We start from the raw sequence: 24490 nt of genomic DNA, 5'->3' as shown, positions 1-24490 counted from the left end.
ATTTCGGAGGGGTCACCGGTGTGAATCCCTGGCCCTTCCTCCCTAAGACCTGCCCTAGGAGCCTTTTTCCCAGGGAATGAGGGAGGACTACTGAGCCCCCTCATCTGCGCTGGGAGGAGGAAGGGTCCAGGCTCCCCTGCCTTCCCTAGCCACTCATGCCAGCCACGCGCAGTGAGGCCATGAGCCCTGGGCAGAAACGTACCCTATTCCTGGAAGCTTGCTCACGCCCAGCCAAGGGTGGGGCCTGTTGGCTCTGGCTGTCAAGCTGTCGCTGGGCTCCACCAGCTCCCAGGGACCTGGCGGACACCTGCCTCCCCACCCCCTCACCCATTCTCTCTCTCTCTCTCTCTCTCTCTCTGGGGCCCTATCTTCCCTTATATGGTGAAGGCAGTTCCTAGAGGAGGGGGGGTGGTGGGGACAAAGGTCGCTCTCCTGCAGCCAGCTTGCCACAACTCCCTGAGACCTCCCAGGTGGCAGCTGCCTCCCCTGGACAGGTAAGGCAACCCTGTGGGACACTGGGACAGCAGGCTGTGGGAGACGACAGGACAGGGGTCCTGGCGTCTCCCTGGCAATGTAGGGCCTCCTTAGCACCTTGGAGCGGAGGTGAGGGAGCGGCTCGGCTTTCAGGAGCGTCTGGAAAGAGCAGGAAGCACGCTGCGGCTTCCTGGGCCTCCAATGAAAGAATTTTTCAGTTTCCACTCTAGACAATGGCTCATTCAGAGGTGCACCTGATGCTAGCTTCACCTCAGGTGTCCAACCATCCCCATTGCCCTGAATGGGGATAATCTGGAGACACAGGACTTTGAGATTTAAAATTTGGACACTCCTGGGCAAACCAGGACCAGCACCCTGACCTCACTCTGCCTCCCTTTCCCCTGCCCCACCCCGTTTCTCTGCCCATTGGTTCTTTATCTAAAACCATTTATTTCTTTGTGCTGCCATTCCCCGTGACACTGTGGGGGCCTCGGCGCCCTTGGGACCTCGGCTGTGAGTAACAGCCGTCAGGAACTGAATGGACAAAGGCAGAGAGAGGCAGGGGGCTGGTGCCTGGCAGGGCCCTTTTGGCCCTGATCCATGCCTGGCCCCCAGGCATGAGCTTCTGTCCCATCTCCCTCCACCAGGACCCACCATCTGGCCTTACCAGCCATGGTGGCCAAAATGGGTGGGTAGGGGGGGAGGTAGGAGCCAAGTCCAGACCAGAATCCTGGGACATCTGGTCCACCCCTTCCCAGAAAGCCTGTGAAGGCATCCCAGGTCTGCAAGGGACAGAATCTGCAGGCTGGGATGCTGGGGTGTGTCCTCTCTCCCCACTGTCCTGGGCTTGGGGAAGCAGGAGGCTGTCCTGGGTTTTAGGGCCTGCCGCATCTGTGTCTAGCTCATAAGAGCATGATTGGGGACTGAGAGCAGTGACAGTTCCCCGACAGTTCTGAAGCTGGAACACTGAAGACAATGGGGAGGCAGTTAAGCAAGGGAAGATGGGACCTGGGGGAGCAGGTGCCCTACCTCCCGATAGGGCTCCAGCGTGGTCCACCCCTTCCATTTCACCGTTCTGACTTTAAGCTCTGGGAACATTTGTTGAGCATCTACTATGTCCTAAGAGCTGGGGAGCTACACAGATGACACTGTTTAGGTCCTTGACCTTGGAGACCTCAGACTTAGAAACAGATCCTTTCACCACCATGTGGTCAAGGGGTCAAGAGAGGCATGGTCCAGGGTGTCTTGGAGCCCCCGGGAGGGGCCCTTGGTCTAGCCTGAAAATTCTGGGAAGGTCTCCTGGAAGAAATAAGAAATAAACTGAGTCTAGAGGAGCATATAGCATTTAGCCATGTGAGGAAAAGTGGGGAGGGCATTTGATAAGGGAAGAGCAGGGGTAAGGACATAGGCAGAGGGGGAGAAGCAACCTGGGAGGACCAAGGCAAGCAAGCAGTCCAGCATCACTAGAAGGCAGCGAGTGAGCAGAGAGAAGCAGGGGGCGCGTTGGGGGCAGGCTGAAGAAACATTCAGGTGGACAGAAGGGCATGAGCTCACCTCTCAGAGCCGCACCCCCTCAGGATCCCCTTGCCCCCCCAACCCAGTGGAGGCTCCCCCTTTCCAGTTCAGGCTGTGGGAGGTCCCAAATCCTGATTTTCCTCTAGGGAGGGAGGCTTATGCAAGTCCCTGCTCCCCCAAATCTCCACTCATCTGATGGGCAAGAAGTGCCTCCTCCTGTCTACTGTCAGTTCCTCTTGCTGCTCATTCCTAGAATCAGAGCATGTCCCTAGAGGTCATCTAGTTGACCTGACCCTCCCCCCATTCCTAGATGAAGAACTGGGACTCATGTTCATTCAGCCAGGGAGTGCCAAAGAGTCTGTCTCAGAGAAAGGAAGATGTAGACCAAGGTGGAAAATGAAGTAACACAGAAAACCTTTTTCTCCTTTGTACCCAAACTGGTCCTACTGGCCCAGGAGTCCTGGGAGCCTGCGGTCTCTTTGGGTTGAGAAATGCCTCAGAGAGGGGCCATGGCCCACAGGGGCACTGGACAGGACCCAGGCACCAGGGGTTCCAAAAAACACAGTGCTGGTGACTGGACCTGGTCCCCTGAGCTGCCAGAGGGGGTGCTAATCAGAGGCTGGGCAGGGAGACCTTGCCAAACTCCAGAATGCCAGGGAGAGAAGTCACCCACCCCTCAGGACTCAGAAGAGGGTGTTTCCCAGCAGTAAAGGACCAGGTCATTGTTCTGAGAGGTGACTCAGAGTCAAGGTGCCATGAGAGATAAGATAGAGAAGTTCTAGGCTGTCAGCATGTGAAGGCGGACCCTTGGGGCCACATGACCTTTCATTCGTAGGTCATCAATCCAAGGAAACTTCAAGGAGTCTTCTTGGAGGGCAACTCTGTGACAGGCTGTGGCAGGCTGGGAGGTGGGCTTGGTGGGGAATGGGGGTGACCTTCGGCTTGATAGGGAAAGGCAGGAAACCAGGGATGAGAGTAACGGGGGACAAGCGGATCTCCACCTTGGCTAATATCAGAGTCTCTGGGAAGTCTTTGTTTTAAAGATTTTACTGTGTATTTTAAAGAGAGACCAGCCAAGTGGGAGGGTTAGGAGAGAGGGGGAGAGAGAAAGAGAGAGAGAATCTCAAGCAGACTCTGCACTGAGCATAGAGCCCAACATGGGGGAGATCATGACCTGGGCCCAACCAAGGTTGGACCCTTAACCGACTGAGCCACCCAGGCACACCTCTCTGGGAAGCTTTTAAAACACCCATGACCCGCTTCCCAAAAGGCAGAAAATAAAGTTCCCATTGCCTGGCCCCACACAGCCTAATTAAATCAGAGTTCCTGGGGATAGACCTGAGCATTATCAAAGCACTGATATTGTTTAAAAGCTCTGTAGGTGATTCTGGCGAGCCCCTGCAGCAGGGCACAGAGCCACAGGTGAAAACAGAATGAGCTATAAAAGATACCATAAAAGAAGCTTGGGGAGGAAGGTTTCTTTCAGCTCAGCAGGTGAAGGCTGGTTCACACAGGGAGAGTTCACTCTGTCAACCATTCATCCACCCATCCACCCATCCATCCATCCATCCATCCATCATCCATCATCCATCATCCATCCATCCATCCATCATCCATCCTCCCATCCATCCATCATCCATCATCCATCCACCCATCCATCATCCATCCTCCCACCCATCCATCCATCCATCATCCATCCACCCATCCATCATCCATCTACCCATCCATCATCCATCCACCCATCCATCCATCCATCATCCACCCATCCATCCATCCATCCATCCATCATCCATCCTCCCATCCATCCATCCATCACCCATCCATCCATCCACCCATCCATCCATCCACCCATCCATACACCCATCCATCCATCATCCATCCATCCACTCATCCATCATCCATCCACCCATCCATCATCCATCCATCCATCCATCCACCCATCATCCATCCACCCACCCATCCATCCATCCATCCTCCCATCCATCCACCCATCCTCCCATCCATCCACCCATCCATCCATCCATCCACCCATCCATCATCCATCCTCCCATCCATCCATCCATCCATCACCAATCCATCCATCCATCCATCCACCCATCCATCCATCCATCCATCCATCCATCACCAATCCATCCATCCATCCATCCATCCACCCATCCATCATCCATCTACCCATCCATCCATCCATCATCCACCCATCCATCCATCCATCCTCCCATCCATCATCCACCCATCCACTCATCCATCCATCCATCCATCCATCCATCCATCCATTTACCCACTTTGCAAAGCACACACATGGTGTTAGATGCCGGGGGTTTAGTACTGAGCAATATGGTCTCTGCCTTTGTGGGGACTAGACCTTGAGCACCACCACAACAGTGACCAAGGGGTGTTTGGGAAGCACCTAGCTAGGAAGGAGCATGAAACTGCTGCAAACACTTTTTCCTATGATGGTAAAATACACATAAGATTCATCATTTTGACCACCTTAATGGACACAGTCCAGGGGCATTCAGGACATTCACGATGTATGCTACAACCAGCGCCACTGTCTAGTTCCAGAATTTTTTCATCATCCCGAATGGAAACTCTATGCCCACTAGCAGGCCCTCCTCTGCCCCTCCCTCCAGCCCCTGACAGCCACTGATCCACTCGCTGTGGGCATGGATTTGCCTGTACTGGGTCGTTCATATAAAGGGACTCACACAGCACATGGCCTTTTGTGTCCAGCTTCTTTCACGAAGCCTAATGTTCTCAAAGGTCATTAGTGTTGCTGCCTGTATTAGTGCTTCACTCCTTTTTACGGCAATATAATATTCCATTGTGGGAGAGCCATATATATATATACATACATATACACCATCTTTTTTTGATGGATATTTGGGTGTTTCTACCTTTTGGTTATTGTAAACAGAGCTGCTATGAATCCAAAATACAAGTTTTGTTTGAACACCTGCTTTTTCTTTTGGGTGAATACCGTTTTTGGCTCTTATTTATTTATTCTTTGCTTTCCTTTTCTTTAAGCCTGCATGATTTTTTTTTCCCAGTCAAAGGATTAGAAAAACTGGGGCTAAAGAAAGGCCTTGAACGATAGGCTGAAGAGTGGGGGTTTAATCAGTTAGGTAATAGAGAGTCAGGTAGGGGTTTGAGCAAAAGAGTGGCAAGATCGGAGTGTGGTTGGGGGGAAGACTGGAGGCTCTGCCCTCAGCCAGCTGGGGGAGGGGGTGGAGCGCCAAGCCCTCGCCTCCCCAAGTCCATGAGCCCTGGCCTCCCTCTGGAGCTGTCGGGAGCTCTCCAGGCCTGGGCTGGAAGGGCAGCGCCAGACACACCAGAAGCACCTTCCCAGCTTCTCAGCCCTTGCTCCCCATCCCCTAGGCTCCTTCGCCATGACCAAACTGAGTGCCCAGGTCAAAGACTCCCTCAACGTCACCACCCCGGGGGTGCAGATATGGAGGATTGAGGTGAGCTCTGCCTCGGTGCTTGGGGCTCTGCAGGCTGGGGTGGACTGAGGGAAGGGAGGAGCCTGAGGTTACTCTGCCTTCCTGGGGTGCAAGCCCCTGGTGCCTATCCCCAAGGCTGTCTTCCTCTCTTCTCAGACCTCCTCCTACTATCCTCCTTTTCCTCCGCTCACTGTCACATCCATTCCTGGGGTCAGCTTCCTCAGGCCCCCCCTCCTGCTGGTTCTCTGCCTCTCCCAGCTCTCCCTGCGGTCAAGGGCAGCAGGGCAGCTAGGGGTTCTGGGGGGGGGGGTGCCAAGATGGCCCCTCTGAGCTCCCTCCTCTCCCTAGGCCATGAAGATGGTGCCTGTTCCTTCCAGCACCTTCGGGAGCTTCTACGACGGTGACTGCTACATAGTCCTCGCTGTGAGTGGTGGGGGGGCGGGCACGGAAGAGGCTGAGCTGAGAGCAAAGGCCTCTGTGGCATCAGGGAGGAAATTTGAGGCTGGGGGTGGGGGGAGTGGAGGACTGGCTGGGCTTCACCCCTAGCCAGCATTCCCCGGGTGTGCCGAGGGGCCCCGGCCTTTGGTAGCCCTGCAGGGTCAGAGATGGAGGCAGCTCTCCCTGCCCTTGGCTCCCTGAGCTCCCAGCAGAGGCGAACTTTGAATTTCTAGCCCTGGGGACCGTCTGAGCCAGTAGGACGTCACTCTACCACATTTCCAACATCCACGGTCCCCTTCGTCTCACTTTCAGGGTTTTTGCTACAACCTGTACTACTGAAGGCATTTCTACTTGTCCTTATATTGCCTCACTTTTCACACTTAAATCCACTTATTCAAAAATGTAACTCCCTATCATGATCATGATGAGTGGAAGGCAGGGTCCCAGGTCACTAAAAGGAAAGTAGCTCTAGAATATCTACTTAATCCTTTCCTATGCATTGGTACGCCCCCCCCAGATCGCCTCACAGGCCTCTGACCCCCACCCTCCACACACCTCAGCTTGGGAAATGCTGCTCCATGAAACCAACTTATTTCCAGGATGAGAGGAGCAAGACCTCGAGGGTCTCAGAGAGCCTGTGGCGGGGCGGGGGGCGGTCCTTCAGATTCCTGACCACCAGCCCCGTCGGCTTCCCCGCCTGCCAAGCTCACCCCCGCCCCTGGGACCCATGTGTGTGCGAAACCTGGCAGAGCAGGGAGGCGGTGAGCAGGCGGGCCTGTGAGCCCAGGGCCTCGGGCACACTGTGCATGCCCTCTCCTCCCTAGATCCACAAGACGGGCAGCAACTTGTCCTATGACATCCACTACTGGATCGGTCAGGTCTCATCCCAGGATGAGCAAGGGGCAGCTGCCATCTACACCACACAGATGGACGACTTCCTGAAGGGCCGGGCCGTCCAGCACCGTGAGGTCCAGGGCAACGAGAGCGAGGCCTTCCGAGGCTACTTCAAACAGGGCCTGCTGTACGGATGGGCGGCTCTGCGGGCAGGGAGGGGCCGGTGCGCAGGAGGGGACCAGCTGGGGCCTTCGGGGAGCCTCTGAGGGAGACCTACCATGGGCCTTTGGAGACTTCTGCTCTTTCTGCTTCTCCACTCCCATTTCTGCTGCTGCCCCGTCCCTGGTCTATCCCTCTGAGTGTCTTTAGCTGCCCCAGAGGCTGTTGTGAAAGTCTGTGCACCATGAATTTTTGCAGATCAACCCCTATTTGAACATTCTGGAGAGCTCAGTGCCAAAGGAGGCCTTCCAGGACATCGCAGCAAATCTTCCTTCTGGCCCATGGGCAGTTGACTTGCTCCTCCGTTCCCTAAAGCAGCACTTTCCACTAAACACTCCGATTGCTAGCTTTTCTTGAAAAGCCTAAAGTTCTGGACTCTGGGCTTTTCCTGTGGAAACACGCAGTCAAGATCAAGTGGCTACTGACCAGTAGGATAGGCCAGAAGCTCTCTGCTGAGCCACAGTCCCCACCCCTCCCTTTTGTCTTGCTCCTCTTCTTCCCACACTTAGAGCAACAGCCCACCCCTTCGGGCACTGGAGCAGGCAGCTCTCTTGTCTGCTTGGGCTGCCCTAACAAAATACCACAGAATAAGTAGTTTAAACAAAGGAAATTAATGTTCTCATAGTTCTGGAGGATGGGAGATCCAAGATCAAGGTGGTCAGGTGATTGGGTTGCTGGTGAGAGCCCCCTTGCTGGCTTGCAGACGGCCACCTTCTCGCTGTGTCCTCCCATGGTGAAGACAGTGAGCAAACTCTCCAGTGTCTCTTCCCATAAAGGCACTAACCTCATCACGGAGACCCCACCCTCAGGACCCCTACTAAACTTCATCAAAATCTATCCCCTCCCAAGGGCCCCATCCCGGAATACCACCACTCTGGGCTTAAGGCTTCAACAAAGGAGTTTGGGAGGAGACAAAATTCAGTCCGCAGCACACACACACACACACACACACACACACACACACCAGCCTCCAAGTCTTGTCCTGTCCTTCCACAAATCCACATCACCGTTTGCCCTTCTTTGTGGGGCAGGAACTACATAGGATGGGGAGCGAGGCATCTAGGACGCAAACTTTAAGAAGGCTGAAGAAGGCACGCACAGGCAGGCGGAACACTGACCTTGCACTCTCATGCCCCGGAGAGGGAGAGCCTCAGAGCAGGCAACGTAGGCACCTGTGCCCCTCATCCTAATCTGGAGCCCCGCCCTCAGCTGCTTGAGCCCCAGCACCTGGGCTCTCTCACGCCTCCCAGCCACTCCCTCCCTTGGGTCAACTCCTTCTCTTCTCAGGATCCGGAAGGGGGGTGTGGCTTCTGGCATGAAGCAGGTGAAGACCAACTCCTACGAGGTCCGGAGGCTGCTGCACGTCAAGGGCAAGAGGAATGTGGTGGCCGGAGAGGTGGGCATCGCCCAGGGCCCTGGGGCAGGACCTCCTGTCTCTCCTCCCAGCCTGGGCGGAGGGCACAGGCCAAGGAAGGGTGTAGGCAGGGGGAGGGGGAGGATGGGAGGTGGGGGTGGGAAGAGCCGTGGATTGGGCCAAGTATCTGAGCGGAGGGGTCCTGTGGCCCTCCAGGTGGAGGTGTCTTGGAACAGTTTCAACTGCGGGGATGTTTTTCTCCTGGACCTGGGGAGGATTATCATCCAGTGGAATGGGCCGGAGAGCAGCCGCATGGAGAGACTCCGGGTGAGCCCCAGCACTAGCCCTCTCCCCAGCCGCGCTCTGCCTTTGCGGGGTCCCACGCACCCGCGCCTCTCCTGCCGGCCACACTCACTAGACTTCTGCCACCCCCCCACACCCCAGGCCCCTCGTGGCTGACTGCCCTGGACAGTGTGTTCAAAGGTAGATCTGAGTCTCCGTGGGGGGTTCGCATGCGTTCCCGTGGCTCACCCAGGAGGTGTAACACGGCCCTGCTGCGGGGTGGGCCCCGTACCAAGCGTAAATGAGGTAGGCTGAGCCCTGGTGTTGGCCTCCAGCCGGCCCTTGAGTGGGAAGAGGAGCTGAGAAGTGAGGAGTGTGTGTGCAGCACTGGGGGTTCTAGGAAGGCTTTCAGGAGAAGGTGGGGTGGGGCGGAGAAGGCCCTAAGGCAGGGGAGAAGTGGCTGGGGCGGGGAGGGCGCAGGGTGGCGATTGCAGGGAGCTGGGAGAAGAGAGAGGTCTCGCTCTGGCTCCTGGGGCATGTTCTGTGGCCAGGAGGCCGTAGGAGAGGGCTGGGGTCTGTTCCTGGTGCCCAGGAGCTCTGAAGGTTGTCCTGACTTCTGAGGGGAAGTAGGGGTATGGATGGGCTGCAGGCAGTCAGGGAGCCGCAGCCACCTGCGTGAAGATGGGGATGGGAGAGGTGGCAGGGCCCCTGGGACAGTAAGCGGGGATCCGCTGGCCTTACCTGTGTGGCCCGTGGGGCCGAGGAGGGAGAGGCCTTGTGCTTGAGTCCTATGGAGGGGACGCAGTCCCATTTACCGAAATGGGAAAGGAGACACAGATTGGGGTGGGCGGGGGCAGACGGGGGAATCAAGTTCAGTTTGGGGCATCTTAAAACGGGTTATCATGGAAGTTGGGAAAATGAGAAGAGAGCAAAGAGCTTTGCTGGGACAGAAATAGGAGGAAGCCCCGGGACAAGGGCTGGGGACTGAGGCCATCGGACTGAGAAGGGGGAGCCAGGGTGTGAGTGTGTGTGCATGTGTGCACATGCGTGTGAGCACACTTGAGGCCGTGTAGATGCACATGTGTGTGTGCCCGTGCACATGCAAGCTCATGCTGGGGCAAAGAGACTGAGCCCCCTGAGATCCAGGTTTCCTCTTTTGTCCCCAGCTGTGAAGAAAAATCACAAATTTCAATGTCAAAATGGAAGGCCCAGCAAGTACACCCCAAACAGCCTCCTGCCAACAAGAAACCTGCTTTCCCCAATGGGGTTCACTTGATGACCTCACGGGGGGGTGCAGGCAGGACAGATGCCTCGTCCCCAGGGTGCTGGAGTGGGGGCTGGGTTCTGCAGGCGCGGCTGGGGGGGGCAGCCACAGCCCCTCCCGCCTGCCTCCCCCCCTACCCCAACTGGGGCCTTCACGGGTCACTGGACCCTCCCTGCAGGGCATGACCTTGGCCAAGGAGATCCGAGACCAGGAGCGGGGTGGGCGGACTTACGTGGGCGTGGTGGATGGGGAGAATGAGACGGAGTCCCCGAAGCTGATGGAGATCATGAACCATGTGCTGGGCCAGCGGGGGTCCCTGAAGGCCGCGGTGCCCGACGACTTGGTGGAGCCCGCAGTCAAGGCCGCCCTCAAGTTGTACCAGTGAGTGTGTACCTAGCTGGGCTCTTCGTGGCCACGGGGCATCCTTCTGGGGGCTGGGCTGTGGGACCCCCGCACCCACAACCCCCAACCCCCAACCAAAGGCTGTGCCTTCGTCCTGCAGCGTGTCTGACTCAGAGGGAAAGCTGGTGGTTAGAGAAGTCGCCACAAGGCCACTCACCCAGGACCTGCTCAGTCACGAGGTGAGAGATTGTGGAGACCCCCAGCCCCAGCTCCCATCCCCCTGCACACTGCCTGGAATCCCCCCAGCAGGATCATGGCCAGTGGCTGGAGCCACTTTGGTCCCAGCAGCTCTGGGGTTGGACACCGCCCGCAGGCTCGGGCTTCCACGGGGCGTCTCTCTCTCCCCACCAGGACTGTTATATTCTGGACCAGGGGGGACTGAAGATCTACGTGTGGAAGGGGAAGAATGCCAACGCCCAGGAGCGGACAGGAGCCATGAACCAAGCCTTGGTGGGCATGGGGGTCCGGGAGGGGTAGGAACAGAAGCAGACGCGGCAGGGTGTGGCAAGTGGGGTCAGACTGGGTGTAGCACCAGGCAGAGGCCTTGGAAAGCCCTGGGCCTGACCCAGCTGGGATGCTAAGGGTCAGTTCCATAGCTGTCTTGAGGGTTCTCTGAATGCCGGGGGTGGGGGGAAAGGATCCAGGCAACCCGGGGGCCCCCCTCTCAGGATATGAGCTCCCACCTCAATTTGGTTCAGAGAAAGGAGGGAGAAACGGTGGCTGGCCTTTCTTCAAGAGGGGACTGGGTTGGCCAGGGGGCTGGGTCTAAGTCAGAGTTTGGGGTCATTATTAGGGCTAGACGCAGTAACCCTAGCTGGCTTGGGCTCAGCATTAGAATGGGGGTTGGGCTCAAGGTTGGAGATGGCAGCTGGGGATTGGGGTTAGAATTGAGGTAGGGTCAAGTTTGGGATCTCTTTGGGGCTTTCGTGTTGGGACCAGAACAGGGTTTAGCTTTGGGGTCAGCACTGGAACTGGGGCAAGGTTCAAGTTTGGGCTTGGGAACCGGAGCTAGGTTTGTGGTTGGGTCTGGTTGGTTTTGAGCTAGGCTGTGGCTTGCTTTTGGGGGCCTGTGGGGGTTCAGAGAGGGACACAGCCCCAGCCAGCCCTTTTCCCTCCCAGAACTTCATCAAAGCGAAGCAGTACCCGCCCAGCACGCAGGTGGAGGTGCAGAATGACGGGGCCGAGTCGGCTATCTTTCAGCAGCTCTTCCAGAAGTGGACTCTGCCAAACCAGACTTCAGGCCTGGGCAAAACCCACACCCTGGGCTCCGTGGGTGAGGACCGGCCCAAGGCAGGAGTGGGGCTCAGAGGGTGTCTGCACCTGCCTTCTCGTCTGCTTCCCAGACATACCCCTTCCATGTTCTCCCCCACCACCCCTGGCTCTGGGCTCCCCCGATAGGGTGGGGACATGAGGGAACACGGGTAAACTCAGCTGTCCCAAAAAGGGAGCTGAGAAGCACCTGTCTGTCCTTTGGAATGGAGTTGTCTCCCTGGAAACCAGACAGCGTCTCGGTGTCTCACCAGACAATATTTGCTGGAGGCAAGCTCAAGCCCCTGGAGGAAGATAAAAGGGCTGTTTCTCTCCTGGCTCCTCAGGGAGGCCATGGTGAAGCCTGAGTCTCAGGGGTGGGAGACGGGGGTTTGCATTGTAACTGCCACTCTCTAGCTCTGTGACCTTGGGAAGACCTCCTATCTCTCTAGCCTTGGCTTCCCCATCTGTGAAACAGATCTAAGAATTGTAGCCATCACTCAGGGCTGTTGTGAGGACCCTGGGGACCTCAGCTGCTGACAGCTGGTGTCCTGATGCCCCCCCTCCACTCCAGCCAAAGTAGAGCAGGTGAAGTTTGATGCCACATCCATGCACGTGCAGCCTCAGGTGGCTGCCCAGCAGAAGATGGTGGACGACGGGAGTGGAGAGGTGGAGGTATGGAGAGGGCAGGAGGCCGGGGCTGGGGGGGTGAGGTTGGCAGAACCCATCCCTGCCCTCTGACTGGCCTGGCAATGGCCCCAGGTGTGGCGCATTGAGGATCTAGAGCTGGTGCCAGTGGATTCCAAGTGGCTAGGCCACTTCTACGGGGGTGACTGCTACCTGCTCCTCTACACCTACCTGATCGGCGAGAAGAAGCACTACCTGCTCTACATTTGGCAGGTTAGGTCCTACCCTTCCCTGTCTGGACCAGGGCCAGCTCGGCTCCCACTCCAAGCAGCCGTCACCTTTGAGTTGAATACCTCTAGTGATGGGGAGCTCAACCCTTTTCCATCTTGGGAGTGCTTTGGCTATGAGATCCCATGGGCACAGGGTACCCCCATTCACAACCCTTGACCCTTCTCTGAGTTCTTGGAGTCTCCCTTCTGATTTCCATGGTTTCCAGAAATTCCCTTCCTCTGCTCAAAGCACCATGGGTTTCTGGGTCCAGATGTGAGTGCGCAGAGAGATGCTAGGGTGCTGGAGGGAGTGGTATGGTAGCCTTGGTGTTCCCCTGAGTAAGAAGGGGAGGAGGTCTGGGGTTAAGGGCTGGGTAGCAGGTGAGCTAGGGTTGGCGGGGGGGCTGGGAAAGGATTAGGTGTGGGGCTGGGATCAAATGGGTCTGGGTCATGTTGGGTGGGCTATGTTCAGGGCGCTCTTTGGTGGGGCAGACAGTTGGGTTTAGGGCCAGGTGAGAATCAGGGATGGAGTTAGCTGCAGCCAGGGACGGGCTCAGGACTAGGGCTGACTGCGTCTCCCCAGCTTCCATCATGCTTGTCCCCAGGGTAGCCAGGCCAGCCAGGATGAAATAGCAGCGTCTGCTTATCAAGCCGTCATCCTGGACCAGAAGTACAACAACGAACCGGTCCAGATCCGGGTCCCGATGGGCAAGGAGCCACCGCACCTCTTGGCCATCTTCAAGGGACGAATGGTGGTCTACCAGGTGTGGCTGCTGGCCCGTGGCGCTTGGGAGGACCCACGATTGCGGCGCGGTGGGCATCAGGAGATGGGGCAGGAGGCCTGGGTTGGGGGCGGGGGGTGTCCAGGGGTGAAGCTCATCCTCCACGGGCAGGACTGTGTGAGGCCCCGTCCCCCAGGTGGAACTGTTAGTAGAAACCACCACACCATAGGAACCAGTATGCAACAGGAATGCCCAGCGTGGGCAAGTCCGGTTTCTGTCTACACCCCCCTCCACCCACACCCAGTCCTCTGCATGACAAAGACACCACAGTGAGTGTCCCAAGGGCATCGGTGCCTTCCAAAGGAATGGAGCAGACATTGGCGCTCATTTAAGAAATCAGCTGTTTCTCGAGGGCCCAGGAGCCTGCAGCTGTCTGCAAGGTGCTGGGGCTGGGGAAGGCCTGTGTTCCTGTTGCCAGTCTTGTTGGGAGAGTTGAGGACAGCCAGAGGCACCATGTGGTTCAATGAGGAGTGGAAATATAATAATCTGGGGCAGGCAGGGAGTTGGAGCCTGAGCCCGAAGTGGGGTTTGGAGGGGCTCTTGACATGAGGGTCAGAGTTGAGGTGCTTGGCAGAGGTAAAATGAGGGCCCAAAGGGGGGGATCCATGACACAGATCAGGGAGAAGCCCGGCCGAGCTAAACAGGAGGGTCTGGAGAGAGCAGAGTGAGTCTGGGAGGGCAGTGTTGAGCTGGTTCTAGCCTATAAGCAATGGGGAGCCACTGAAGGTATCTGAGCAGGGGAGTGCTGTGACCATTTGGAAAGGCTAGTCTGGGGATGATGCAGCAGAGGATCTGGGTGCAACCACACCCCACCCAGCCTCTCCTCCACTCTGTTCTCCGTGCCTCTCTCCAGAATCATCCATGGTCTGTACTAAGTTGCTGCCACCACTCTTTCTGCAGGGAGGCACCTCGAGGGCCAACCAGCTGGAGCCAGTGCCCTCCACCCGGCTGTTCCAGGTGCAGGGAACCAGCGCCAACAACACCAAGGCCTTTGAGATCCAACCCCGGGCCAGCTCCCTCAACTCCAACGACGTCTTCATCCTTAAGACCCAGTCCTGCTGCTACCTGTGGTGCGGGAAGGTGCGTGCAGGGCCTGGGGGCCTCTCATCGCCAAGTGGGCCTTAGGGGGTCCCCAGTCCTCGGGGAGCCCCTGGCCTGTAGGTCCTTCTGGCTCATTTCCCAGCTGCCCTGAGCCAGTCTCCATCCCCTCTCACATTCACTGCCTCTATGCCTAGTTCAGTCTCTCTCATTCTGTTTGTCTCAGCTACCCCGGTCTGTCCCAGTGCTGGTCTGTCTTTGTGTCTGGGGCCCTCTCCATTATCCCCATACCTGTCACTTTCTCTCCTTGGATCTCAGCTGCTTGGATGTCTTCTCTTGCCCTGAAAGGAGAGCGCAGACTCCTGTCCCCTCTGCCGTGCTATGGAGTGTCAAGGACAGAGGAAGGGTGTGCTTGGGGTCCTGATCCGGGCGGGAGGGGCCCTCTTGGACCCAAGAGTTCTGGCCAGTAAACATGGTGGAAGCGGGGGTTAGCTGTGGCCGTAGAGATGGTCTCCCCCAACACAGCTGACCCCCTTTCCCCAGGGCTGTAGCGGGGATGAGCGCGAGATGGCTAAGATGGTTTCGGACAACATCTCCAGAACAGAGAAGCAAGTGGTGGTGGAGGGACAGGAGCCGGCCAGCTTCTGGGTAGCCCTGGGTGGAAAGGCTCCCTACGCCAGCACCAAGAGGTAACTATGGGGTGTCTCTGCTTCCAGCTTGCTCTTTTTATTTTTTTTTTAAAGATTTTATTTATTTATTTGACAGACAGAGATCACAAACAGACAGAGAGACAGACAGAGAGAGAGGAAGGGAAGCAGGCTCCCCGCTGAGCAGAGAGCCCCATGCGGGGCTCGATCCCAGGACCCTGGGATCATGACCTGAGCCAAAGGCAGAGGCTTTAACCCACTGAGCCACCACCAGGTGCCCCACCAGCTTGCCTTCTGCGGCTGGGGAGCCTCCCAGCACCTCCATGCCTTGGCCCAGAGCCTGCAGTGGGCATGGACTGAGGACTCTGTGTACCAGGTCCCCAGGGCTACAAGATGAAGGAAGAAGGGACAACCCATTGGGCCCTCAGGGGCTGTGTCTGTGCCGGCGTGCCTGGGGGACGGTGCAGGGGCAGGGAGGGCAGTTTCTTGGCAAATGGTGTTCACCAGCTAGGAAGCAACTCAAAGAGAAGGCCAGGGGTTGCCCTTGCAGAAATCTGCCAGAACCTCACTCTTTAGTCCTGACACAGGACCTGGATGCTGTGAAGCCCCAGCCGGAAACACTCTTTGCAGGTGTTTTTCTAAAGAATACGCAGGGTCCACTATTCCCCCACCCAGAAGCAAAAGGTCATTCCTGCGGTGGCAGGACGAGGCCTAGAAGGAAGATAGCAGGACTTCCCAACTTTCTGTCCTGCAGAAAGCCCCGGGAACGCACCTCCTGGAAAGGCCGTGGGATTTCTCCCTCAGAGCGCTGTCGGACTCCCGTGTGAGGAGGGGGCCGCTTTTTCGCGTGATCAGAAAAAAGAGCATTTTCCTAGAAGCTGGGCCTTCTGCGTCGGAGTTCTGTGTCCTCCGTTCTTCCTCTCCACACCTTCCTCCTGCTGCCACAATTTCCTCTGCATCCCGCAGGCTGAAGGAGGAGACTCTTGCCATCACCCCCCGGCTCTTTGAATGTTCCAACCAGACTGGGCGCTTCCTGGCCACGGAAATCCCTGACTTCAATCAGGATGACTTGGAAGAGGAGGATGTGTTCCTGCTCGATGTCTGGGACCAGGTACAGTCGAGGCCTGGGGCCCTCCCTTCCCACCAGCTCAAGCCCCAGGGCCAAGAAATAGTGACTTTATGGACAGGTAAGGTTGGCCTTCTCTTGGCTCCCTCATTCGTCCTGGGAGTAGTATCCAGGACAACCAGAGCCTAAGGAAGAAGGAGGCAGGTAGAGAGAAGTTGTCATTGGCTTTATGTGCAGCGTATTTTCGCAAAGCCCCGTTTCTTTCCCATGGCAGAAGCATGTTTTTAAGGGTCTGAGGCTCTAGAGAGGTCAGGAGTCCCGCACTGGTAGCGTCTCCAAGTAGAGGGCATCTGTCCACCTTCTTCATGTCCCAGACGCAAAGTCAAGGCCAGATGGGGTCTGCCCAAGGTCACTAAGCTTCATTATCGGTCACTGGAGCCTGGCGGAAACGAGGTGGAGCGTGGTGGGCCAGGGAGCACGGGAAGGCCTGCCGGAACTCTGGGTTCCCCACAGGTCTTCTTCTGGATTGGGAAGCATGCCAACGAGGAGGAGAAGAAAGCCGCAGCCATCACGGCCCAGGAGTACCTCAAGACCCATCCCAGCGGCCGTGACCCCGAGACCCCCATCATTGTGGTGAAGCAGGGACATGAACCCCCCACCTTCACAGGCTGGTTCCTGGCGTGGGATCCCTTCAAGTGGAATGTGAGTGGCTACTCCCCAACCCCAAATCCTTCTAGCCCAGCAGGATCTTCTCCAGGAGGCTGCTCACGGCACACCCCAAGGGCAGGGCAGACTTCTGGGCTCTTCTATTCGTTGTGATAGACGACCAGTGGTAGATTTTTTAAAAGGGTCTGAGGGGGCCTCAAATAAAAAGGCAGACTGTGTTAAGTCCATGAAGCCCTCTGGTGAGGGAAGAGGGAAGGAAATCGATCAAAAACCCAGGCTCGGGATGCCTACGTGGCTCAGTTGGTTAAGCGGCTGCCTTCAGCTCAGGTCATGATCCCAGCGTCCTGGGATCGAGTCCCACATCAGGGTCCTTACTCGGCAGGGAGCCTGCTTCTCCCTCTGCCTCTGCTGCCACTCTGCCTGCCTGTGCTCTCTCTTTCTCTCTCTGACAAATAAATAAATAAAACCTTTAAAAAAATGTACCAAACTTAAATAAAAGTTGTAAATCAAACTTCATGATCCTTTAAAAAAAACAAAAGAAAAAGCAAAAAAACAAACCGGGCTCGTGGGTGCCTGGGCAGCTGAGGGGGTTAAAGCCTCTGCCTTGGGTCTCAGTCATGATCCCAGGGTCCTGGGATTGAGAGCCCCACATTGGGCTCTCTGCTCAGCAGGGAGCCTGCTTCATTTTCTCAATCTCTGCCTGCCTCTCCGCCTACTTGTGATTCCTCTCTCTCTGCCAAATAATTAAATATTTATTTTATAAAATAAATAAATATCCAAATAAATAAATAAATGCTTATTTTATAAAAATTTATTAAAAAAAAAAAGTCTATCAAAAACCCAGGCTCATGACTGTGCCTTTCCGGAGCACTGGATGTAGCTCAAAGCTGATGGATATTCTTGTTAAGAGCTGTACTGACCACTTGAACTTAAATTAACTAGAGTTAAACAAAATGGGGCACCTGGATGGCTCAGTTGTTAAGTATCTGCCTTTGGCTCAAGTCATGATCCCAGTGTCCTGGGATCGAGCCCTGCATCAGGCTCCCTGCTCGGCGGGGAGCCCGCTTCTCCTTCTCCCACTCCCCCTGCTTATGCTCCCTCTCTCGCCGTCTCTCTGCCAAATAAATAAATAAAATCTTTTGGGACGCCTGGGTGGCTCGGTTGGACAACTGCCTTCAGCTCAGGTCATGATCCCGGAGTCCCAGAATCAAGTCCCACATCAGGCTCCCAGCTCCACGGGGAATCTGCTTCTCCTTCTGACCTTCTCCTCACTCATGCTCTCTCTCCCTGTCTCTCTCTCAAATAAATAAATAAAATCTTTAAATAAATAAATAAAATCTTTAAATAAATAAAGCTAAAATTAAAGATTCAATTTTCACAAGCCCCAAGCTAAGTACATCGTTGTTCCCTATGGGCTAGTGGCCCCAGGTCAGAGAAAGAACATTTCCATCGTTGTAGAAACTTCTTCGGGACAGTGTTGGTGGATCCTCAAGGCAGAGGGGGATGACGCACGTCAGTTCTAAAGGACAGACGAGTGTCTCCCTGGCACCTGCTTCTAAGCAAAGTGGGCCATACATGTGGACCTTACCTGAGGGACAGTGAGTGAGACTTCCACACGGTTCTCCTGAACTGGCCCTGGACAGAAGCAGAGGGCAGGTCATCAAGGCGGCAGCCCGTGCGAGTTTTCTGCAGGAAGGAGGAAGGCCAAAGGTGGCTTTGGGTGCACGAAAGTGCCTAATGGATGATTTGAGGGAATTAGAGCTTAGATGAATTTCCTCAAATGCATTTTTTGAAAGCATTTATTCAGGGCTTGAGGGGCTGGATTAAGTCTTGAGTATAGATTAAACAAGTCTCCAGGCTGCAAATCTAACTGCCAGAGCTTCTTAAATTCCTCTAAGGGTCCCTGGGCCCAAGTTCTGGCCGCCCTTCCCTCCCCTCCAGTCTGTGCTGGTTTCCCTCGCTGGCCGAGCGCCATGCTTGGGGAGGCCCTGGACATATAGGGACATGCGGTTCCTCATGGAACCAGGGTTCCTCCGACTCCCTTCAGCCCTCTGCAGCAGGGACTCCTCTAGGCTCTGGGAGGAGCCCCCCGTTCCCCAGGCCGCCCCTGTGTTCCCCAGAGCCTCCTCGGCGGAGGCAGCGTCTCCAGGCTGCACATGCCTCTGAAGGCGGACTCCGTCCTTGCGTGCGGCCGAGCAGGGTCTTCCTGACTCTCACCCCCGTGGGTCCCCACCCTCATCATTCAGCCTCCTTTTTCAGGGTCCCTGCCCCAGTCCCCACCTGAGCCCCCCTCAGCCCCTTCCCACCCCCAGGCCTGAGGCCAACCTTCTTTCAACCCCTTGAAAGGAAGAAAATTCTGCCATGCCCTCTGCTGAGAGCCGGGTCTAACTTGTAATTGGGTTTCCGTGCAGAACACCAAATCCTATGAGGACTTGAAGGCGGAGCTTGGAAACTCCGGGGACTGGGGTGAGATCACTGTGGTGAGTACGGGGCAGGAAGCTAACTGACACAACCCTGTGGGAGCTGAGAAAGTTCCAGAAAAGACAGCTGGGCCCTGGGCTTCCCTTTTCGCGGGGTCCCTTCACCCCCACCGACTCAGAGAAGTGCTTCTCCCTGTTGAACTTCAAGGCCTCCAGCTGTTTCTTCTGCTCTGTGTGCTAGTCTGAGCATGCATAAGAAAGCCTGTGTCCGGGTGATGGGAGCCAGGAGCGAGGTGGGGACAACCGGTTAAAACGCGGATCCCTAAGTCCCGCTCAGTCCCCCCAGTTCTGGTGCGTGGAATCAGGCTGAGCCCGGGATTATGCCTGTTTTAAACGAAGAGCTAAGGGGATTTGACACAGTTCGTCCACTTCGAGAAAGAATGATTTGTCTGCTGTGGTCACCCCTGGGGCCCTTTCTCCAGGGGCAAACTGTGGTCTCTCAATTAGTGACCAGAACAGCACTGAGCCCATGGGTGCAGGGTTATGGGACTCTGAAAGCAAAACCTTTCCTTTGGGAAGTTCACAGGCTTGCAGGAGAGGGAGCCCCAAGCAGACTCTGTAGAAATGTGTCCTGAACACAGTTTCACAAGCACGTGGGGTCATCAGCCGATAAGGCTGCTTCCTGGGCCCCACCCACAGGCTGAGCACCCCGTGTGGCCCATACACCCTTTTCACTGGGCCGATGGTGCAGGCAGGAAAGCATGGACAGAAAGGGCAAGGCTGGAGGAATTCACTGATGACAGTGTCATAACAGATAAGAGAAAGACGGTCATAAACGTCCAAGGTGGACCTTGAACATCTGTGGGAAGCCATGGAGAGAAGTTCATAAGTCATAGAACAAAATAATCATCTCGGACCCACTGGCTCTGGTTGGATACAAACCACCAAATTGTAGCTCACAGGTCAAGCAGGTGTTGTGCTCTGAGGAGTGTGTGTATGGGCAGGTGGGGGCAGGTACGGAAGGCTTCTCGAAGGAGATGCCCTAGAATCAGTGCTGATTCTGGAGAAAAAAGGCAGCCTGGGAGGGAGCCCCAAACCCGCAGAACGAACCAGTGGTTTCCTTTTCTTCCCTAGGAGATCACCAGCTCTAAGCTGGACACATTCGATGTGAACAGCAACCTCGTTTCTGGGCCTCTACCCATCTTTCCCCTGGAGCAGTTGGTGAACAAGCCTGTGGAGGAGCTCCCCGAGGGGGTGGACCCCAGCAGGAAGGAGGTAGGTGGGCCTCTGGGGGGGGTGGAGAGAGCTGGCGGGCCGTGGGCTGGACAACACTGACGTTGGTTAGGTGAGTAGGTGCTGGGGATGTGCTGGGAAACAGAACACATCTGGTCCCCTCCTTCCCGTGAGGCGACTTCTCAGTGGGGACAGTGGGTTCAAAGGACCCCGATTACACTATGGTTTCATTTCAGTGATGGTAAGTGCCACAAGGGTGAAGTACAGGTGTGGTGAAGGGTTTTTCTAGAAGGAAGCTGACTTAGTCGGAGGTTTCCTTCTGAAAGGTGACCAGGAACTATTCAGGCAAAATGGATTATTCCCGGAGAAGGGGGCAGTGTGGGTGGAGCCCGGAGGCAGGGAATGAGCACAGAGGCCAGCGTGGCTGTGGTGTGCGGGGCCAGAGAGCAGCAGGCTGAGGGCCGGGGGCCTAATGGAGCAGGGTCTGCTACACCCTGTTAGGGAACGAGGTGTCTGTCCTGAAAGTGGACAGGAGCCGTTATGGTCGAAGCAGGGGTACGGCGGGAGCGGCGGTCGGTTTATGCCTTTAAAAGGCCATGATAGGGGCCCCAGGCTGGCTCCGTTGGTAGGACGTGTGACTCTTGAGCGTGGGGTTGTCAGTTCGAGCCCCATGTTGGGTGCTGAGAGTACTTTTAAAAAGTTTTAAAAAACTTAACAAAAAAATAATAAAGTTTTTATTTTTAAGTAATCTAGAATAGGTAGGTGGTATCTGGGGGAGTAGAGGAAAGGGGATGGTTTAGAGGAATTTTAGGTCAAGTCAATGACACTGGATGAAGGGTGTGTGGGTGGGGGAGGAGGTAAGGGCATCATTTTTGGAGATAAAGAGACCCGGGGTCAGACTGAGCTTCGAGGGGAACGACCGTGAGTTTGTTGGTAGCCATGCCATTTGAGGTACGCGGGGACATCCGGGGTGAGGCATATTTGGTCCCCAGGCTACTCAGAGACCTGCCGGGGCAGAGACCCGCCAGCGCGCAGTCCTCCCGGTGGCTGCAGCTGCAGACCCACGTGTGTCCCTCGTGCAGAGAGAATGTGGCAAGAAGAGAGCTTGTTACACACCCATTTCCAATATTCACTCCCACTATAGGAAAATCCAAAATGGGGGACAAATCTAGCTTCACGGGGGGATGGAGAGACAATGTGCTCTCTGGGTATGATAAACCATAAAGAAATCTTGCTAATGAATTAAGGAATCTGTAGGAGAGAGATGCCCGATTTCTCCAACAAGTCTGTTAAGGGTTTGGGCTTCGTATATGTTTAAGTGTATTGTTCCCAGAGCATCTGTGTCCTGCCCTTCCCCTTGGCGGCCATGTTCACGCATTCTCTCCCAGATGGACCCATCTGTGTCCTCGCCGGAATGTGGGGATGATCCCTACATACTTTTTGTAACAGTGATGCTGTGAATATTGTTTGCCCAGCACCTCGTACGTGGAAAGTGCTCCATAAATGTAAGCTGTTAATGACTGCCTGGGAAAACTGGAGGGAGGGCGAGTGACTGGCCTGATGCGACTGACATAGCTATGGGGCAGCCGAGGCAGAGCCAGAGCCCGGTCCTCAGAGTCCTGCTGCTCCCATCATGTCACGTGGCATGATGTGTTTCTAAAAGGCGGTGCAGCCAGTGTCATTGAACCAGGTGACTGAGAGGAGGCTGAACGGATGGTGAATTCTGACCGGGACCAACAGAATTGAGACAACCCCATCATGGTAGACAGTCTACAAAATCTAAGATCCTTTTAAAAAAGTCAGTAGTCTGTTGCTGATTTTTTTTTTTTTTTAAGAGATTCATTATTTGAGAGAGAGAAAGAGAGCAAGCGAGCATAGGTGCAAGGGTGGGGATGGGCAGAGGGGAAGGGAAGGGAATCCCGAGAGACTCCTCTTCTAGAGTGAAGCCCAAGGAATGGGGCTTGATCTCCAGACCCTGAGATCATGACCTGAGCCAGAACCAAGAGTCGGATGCTGAACTGACGGCGCCACCCAGGCGCCCCAGTACGTTCTTTTGGGAGAGCTGTCGGTCAATGTAAAGTGGAGAGAGTTGGAGGGGTCTTCAGACCTCTCTGGCGCTCCAGAGCTCCAGACTCGGAAGGGGAGCCAGCGACAGGAAACGGTGGGGTGCTGGGTCTGGCTGCGGGCAGTAGCAAGAGGATAATCTGGGTGTTTGAGTACCAGTGAGTAAACCACAGACAGGCGGATGTGGGTATGGGTGAGGCCAGTAATCAGCTGGCAGGACCACAGAGTCCAAGAGTAGGACAAGAGGAAAGATACAAGTCCACTGGGATGGGCAGTTCCTGCTATCCACCTTTCGGGTCAGAGTCCAGAAGTCTCCGCCAAGCTATGGAGCCAGCCTGGCGGGGGCCTGAGACAGCCCTCGGCCTCAGCTGTGAGGGACCTGGGCCCAGGCTCTGCTACAAACTGGTTTAGGGCAGTCAGCTCTTCCCCACCCACTGGTGCCCAAGCCCCTCCCCCTTCCTCTTTTTCCCTCTGCCTGGGGCAGTGGGCAGGGCTCTCAGTGGACTTGAGGACAGAATTGGGGGAGGGGAGGCAAACCTAAAGACCGAACTTGAAGTCCACCTACAGAGGTTGTCTGAGCTGTTCAGTTACGGGCTCTCTGCAGGACTGGATCAAACACTGTCCTGGGGTGGCGGGAGTGGGGGCTCGCATTGAAAAGAAACCCACCGTTCTAACCAGCTTCTTGGTGCCTGGGGAGCAGAGATGAAGGCCGGGAGATGCTCTTGGGTGCAGTTTCAGTTTGCGGTTCTCACGTTGAGTGTGCCTTGAGGATACCTGGCTTGCCTGAAGCAGTATCACCTGTTGGGGGGCTAAGGTCATGTCAGGCACTCCCCTCATCTAATGGAGAAAGATACAGACTCCTGGCTTAGAAAGCTGTCTTCCAGTCCTGATCTCTAAGTCAAGAGTAAAAAGGTAGAATTGTGCTAGCCAAGCTTCTGTATCATTCATAGGATGGGAGAAGCTGGTAGAAATCACCCAAATATTTTGTTTTCTGCTCAGAATGGACAGGGGTTTTTCCAAGTGCCATAGCTGTATCTGCACGCTAGCTAGGCTGCTGTTTGCTGGGCCCGCGGTGCTGGGTGGGTGCTGGGGTGGCCAGCCTGCTCCCAAGATCCCCAGGAAGGCAGGGCCCAGGAGGGCCAGCCCCTCCCAAGGGTCATGGTTCTCACTAGCAGAGCTGGGTGTCCTTCCTGTGGTGACAGCAACTGGGTCTCCAACATTCAGACCTGGGCAGATTCCCTTCCTGGCTCATCAGCTTACCCTGTGGGCCAGACTGAAAGGAAGAAGGATCCTCTCGCTTAGGGTCACTGTTTACTGAGTAAAGACAGATGAACAAGATACCTTGTTTCCTGTACCCTTTCATGAGTCATACTGTTTTTATCCCCGTAAAAGCATTACAGAGAAGCAAACACTGGCCTTTAAGATTTTTCTCAAAGAGAGGAAAACTAAGACGTTCTCAAAGCTAGTTAATTCCCTAGCCAAGTGAAGCCAAATGTCCCAATTCCCTTTGCAGAGCTAGGGTGCTCTTGGAGCTCAGTCTATTTCATGCTGATCATGTTCCACATTAAGGGATCACACTTCTTGGACCTCAGCATACCACCTGGCTTCTCCCCGTCTCTTCCCCGGGTCTCCCGACATTACCTGCCCTGTCCTTCAGGTGATTGCTCTGCCACACCTACAGGACTCGCCTGTGAACCCTGAAGTGGGGAATGTGACTGTTGCTCTCTGGTTCCTCTCTTCTTCTAGGCACACCTGTCCATCGAGGATTTCACCAAGGCCTTTGGGATGACACCCACTGCCTTCTCTGCCCTCCCTCGATGGAAGCAACAAAACCTCAAGAAAGAAAAAGGCCTGTTTTGAGAAGTGGGAGCGGTTGTGGTTGGCAAGCACTTCCCTACCTTGCTTGCAGTTTTGTTGTTTTCATGACTGGTATATTAGTCCTATACTAATTTTGAAGTGAAATTTTACCTGTGAGCAACCTCTCTACTCTTCCAGAGTGGTACCTCCATAAAGAGACTGTCGTCCCAATTTCAGCTCTTAAACAGGCGGTCGGTTGCATTGTTTCGACTCTGGCGTGGTAATGTCACTCTTGACCATCCTGTTCTAGAGCCTCCCTTCTTAGAGAGCGAACACTCCACAGGACATCCTAATTCTGAGGAATCCTCCCTAGGTTTCCCTCCTGTAACTGATGTTTAGCCATGAGAG

The 24490-nt window shown here is 55.5% G+C and overlaps 1 protein-coding gene across 1 annotated transcript; it reads left to right on the top strand.

Moving 5' to 3' along the window:
- Positions 1–359: 359 nt before the first annotated feature.
- VIL1 (villin 1) lies at positions 360–24352 on the top strand. Its single transcript, XM_059168052.1, has 20 exons — positions 360–494; positions 5368–5453; positions 5781–5855; positions 6695–6891; positions 8211–8319; positions 8494–8604; positions 10002–10204; positions 10326–10404; positions 10577–10675; positions 11345–11498; positions 12048–12148; positions 12236–12373; positions 12975–13133; positions 14052–14231; positions 14733–14878; positions 15803–15947; positions 16416–16604; positions 18980–19048; positions 20123–20263; positions 24032–24352. The coding sequence occupies exons 2-20, from the start codon at positions 5379–5381 to the stop codon at positions 24143–24145; spliced, it is 2484 nt and encodes an 827-aa protein (XP_059024035.1). The 5' UTR covers positions 360–494; positions 5368–5378; the 3' UTR covers positions 24146–24352.
- Positions 24353–24490: the final 138 nt, after the last annotated feature.

The sequence above is a fragment of the Mustela lutreola genome, chromosome 3 (assembly GCF_030435805.1).
Source record: "Mustela lutreola isolate mMusLut2 chromosome 3, mMusLut2.pri, whole genome shotgun sequence".
Classification (NCBI taxonomy): domain Eukaryota; kingdom Metazoa; phylum Chordata; class Mammalia; order Carnivora; family Mustelidae; genus Mustela; species Mustela lutreola.
Note: the sequence above shows the minus strand (reverse complement) of the source record. Positions and strands in the feature narration are given on the sequence as shown.

What these genes read in the sequence shown, in the direction of transcription:
- VIL1 (XM_059168052.1), top strand. Translation starts at nt 5,379, where the DNA reads ATGACCAAACTGAGTGCCCAGGTCAAAGACTCCCTCAACGTCACCACC. An exon ending in AGGACCTGCTCAGTCACGAG is followed by an intron (nt 10,405 to 10,576) that starts GTGAGAGATTGT and finishes TCTCCCCACCAG; the next exon opens with GACTGTTATATTCTGGACCA. An exon ending in GGGATCCCTTCAAGTGGAAT is followed by an intron (nt 16,605 to 18,979) that starts GTGAGTGGCTAC and finishes GTTTCCGTGCAG; the next exon opens with AACACCAAATCCTATGAGGA.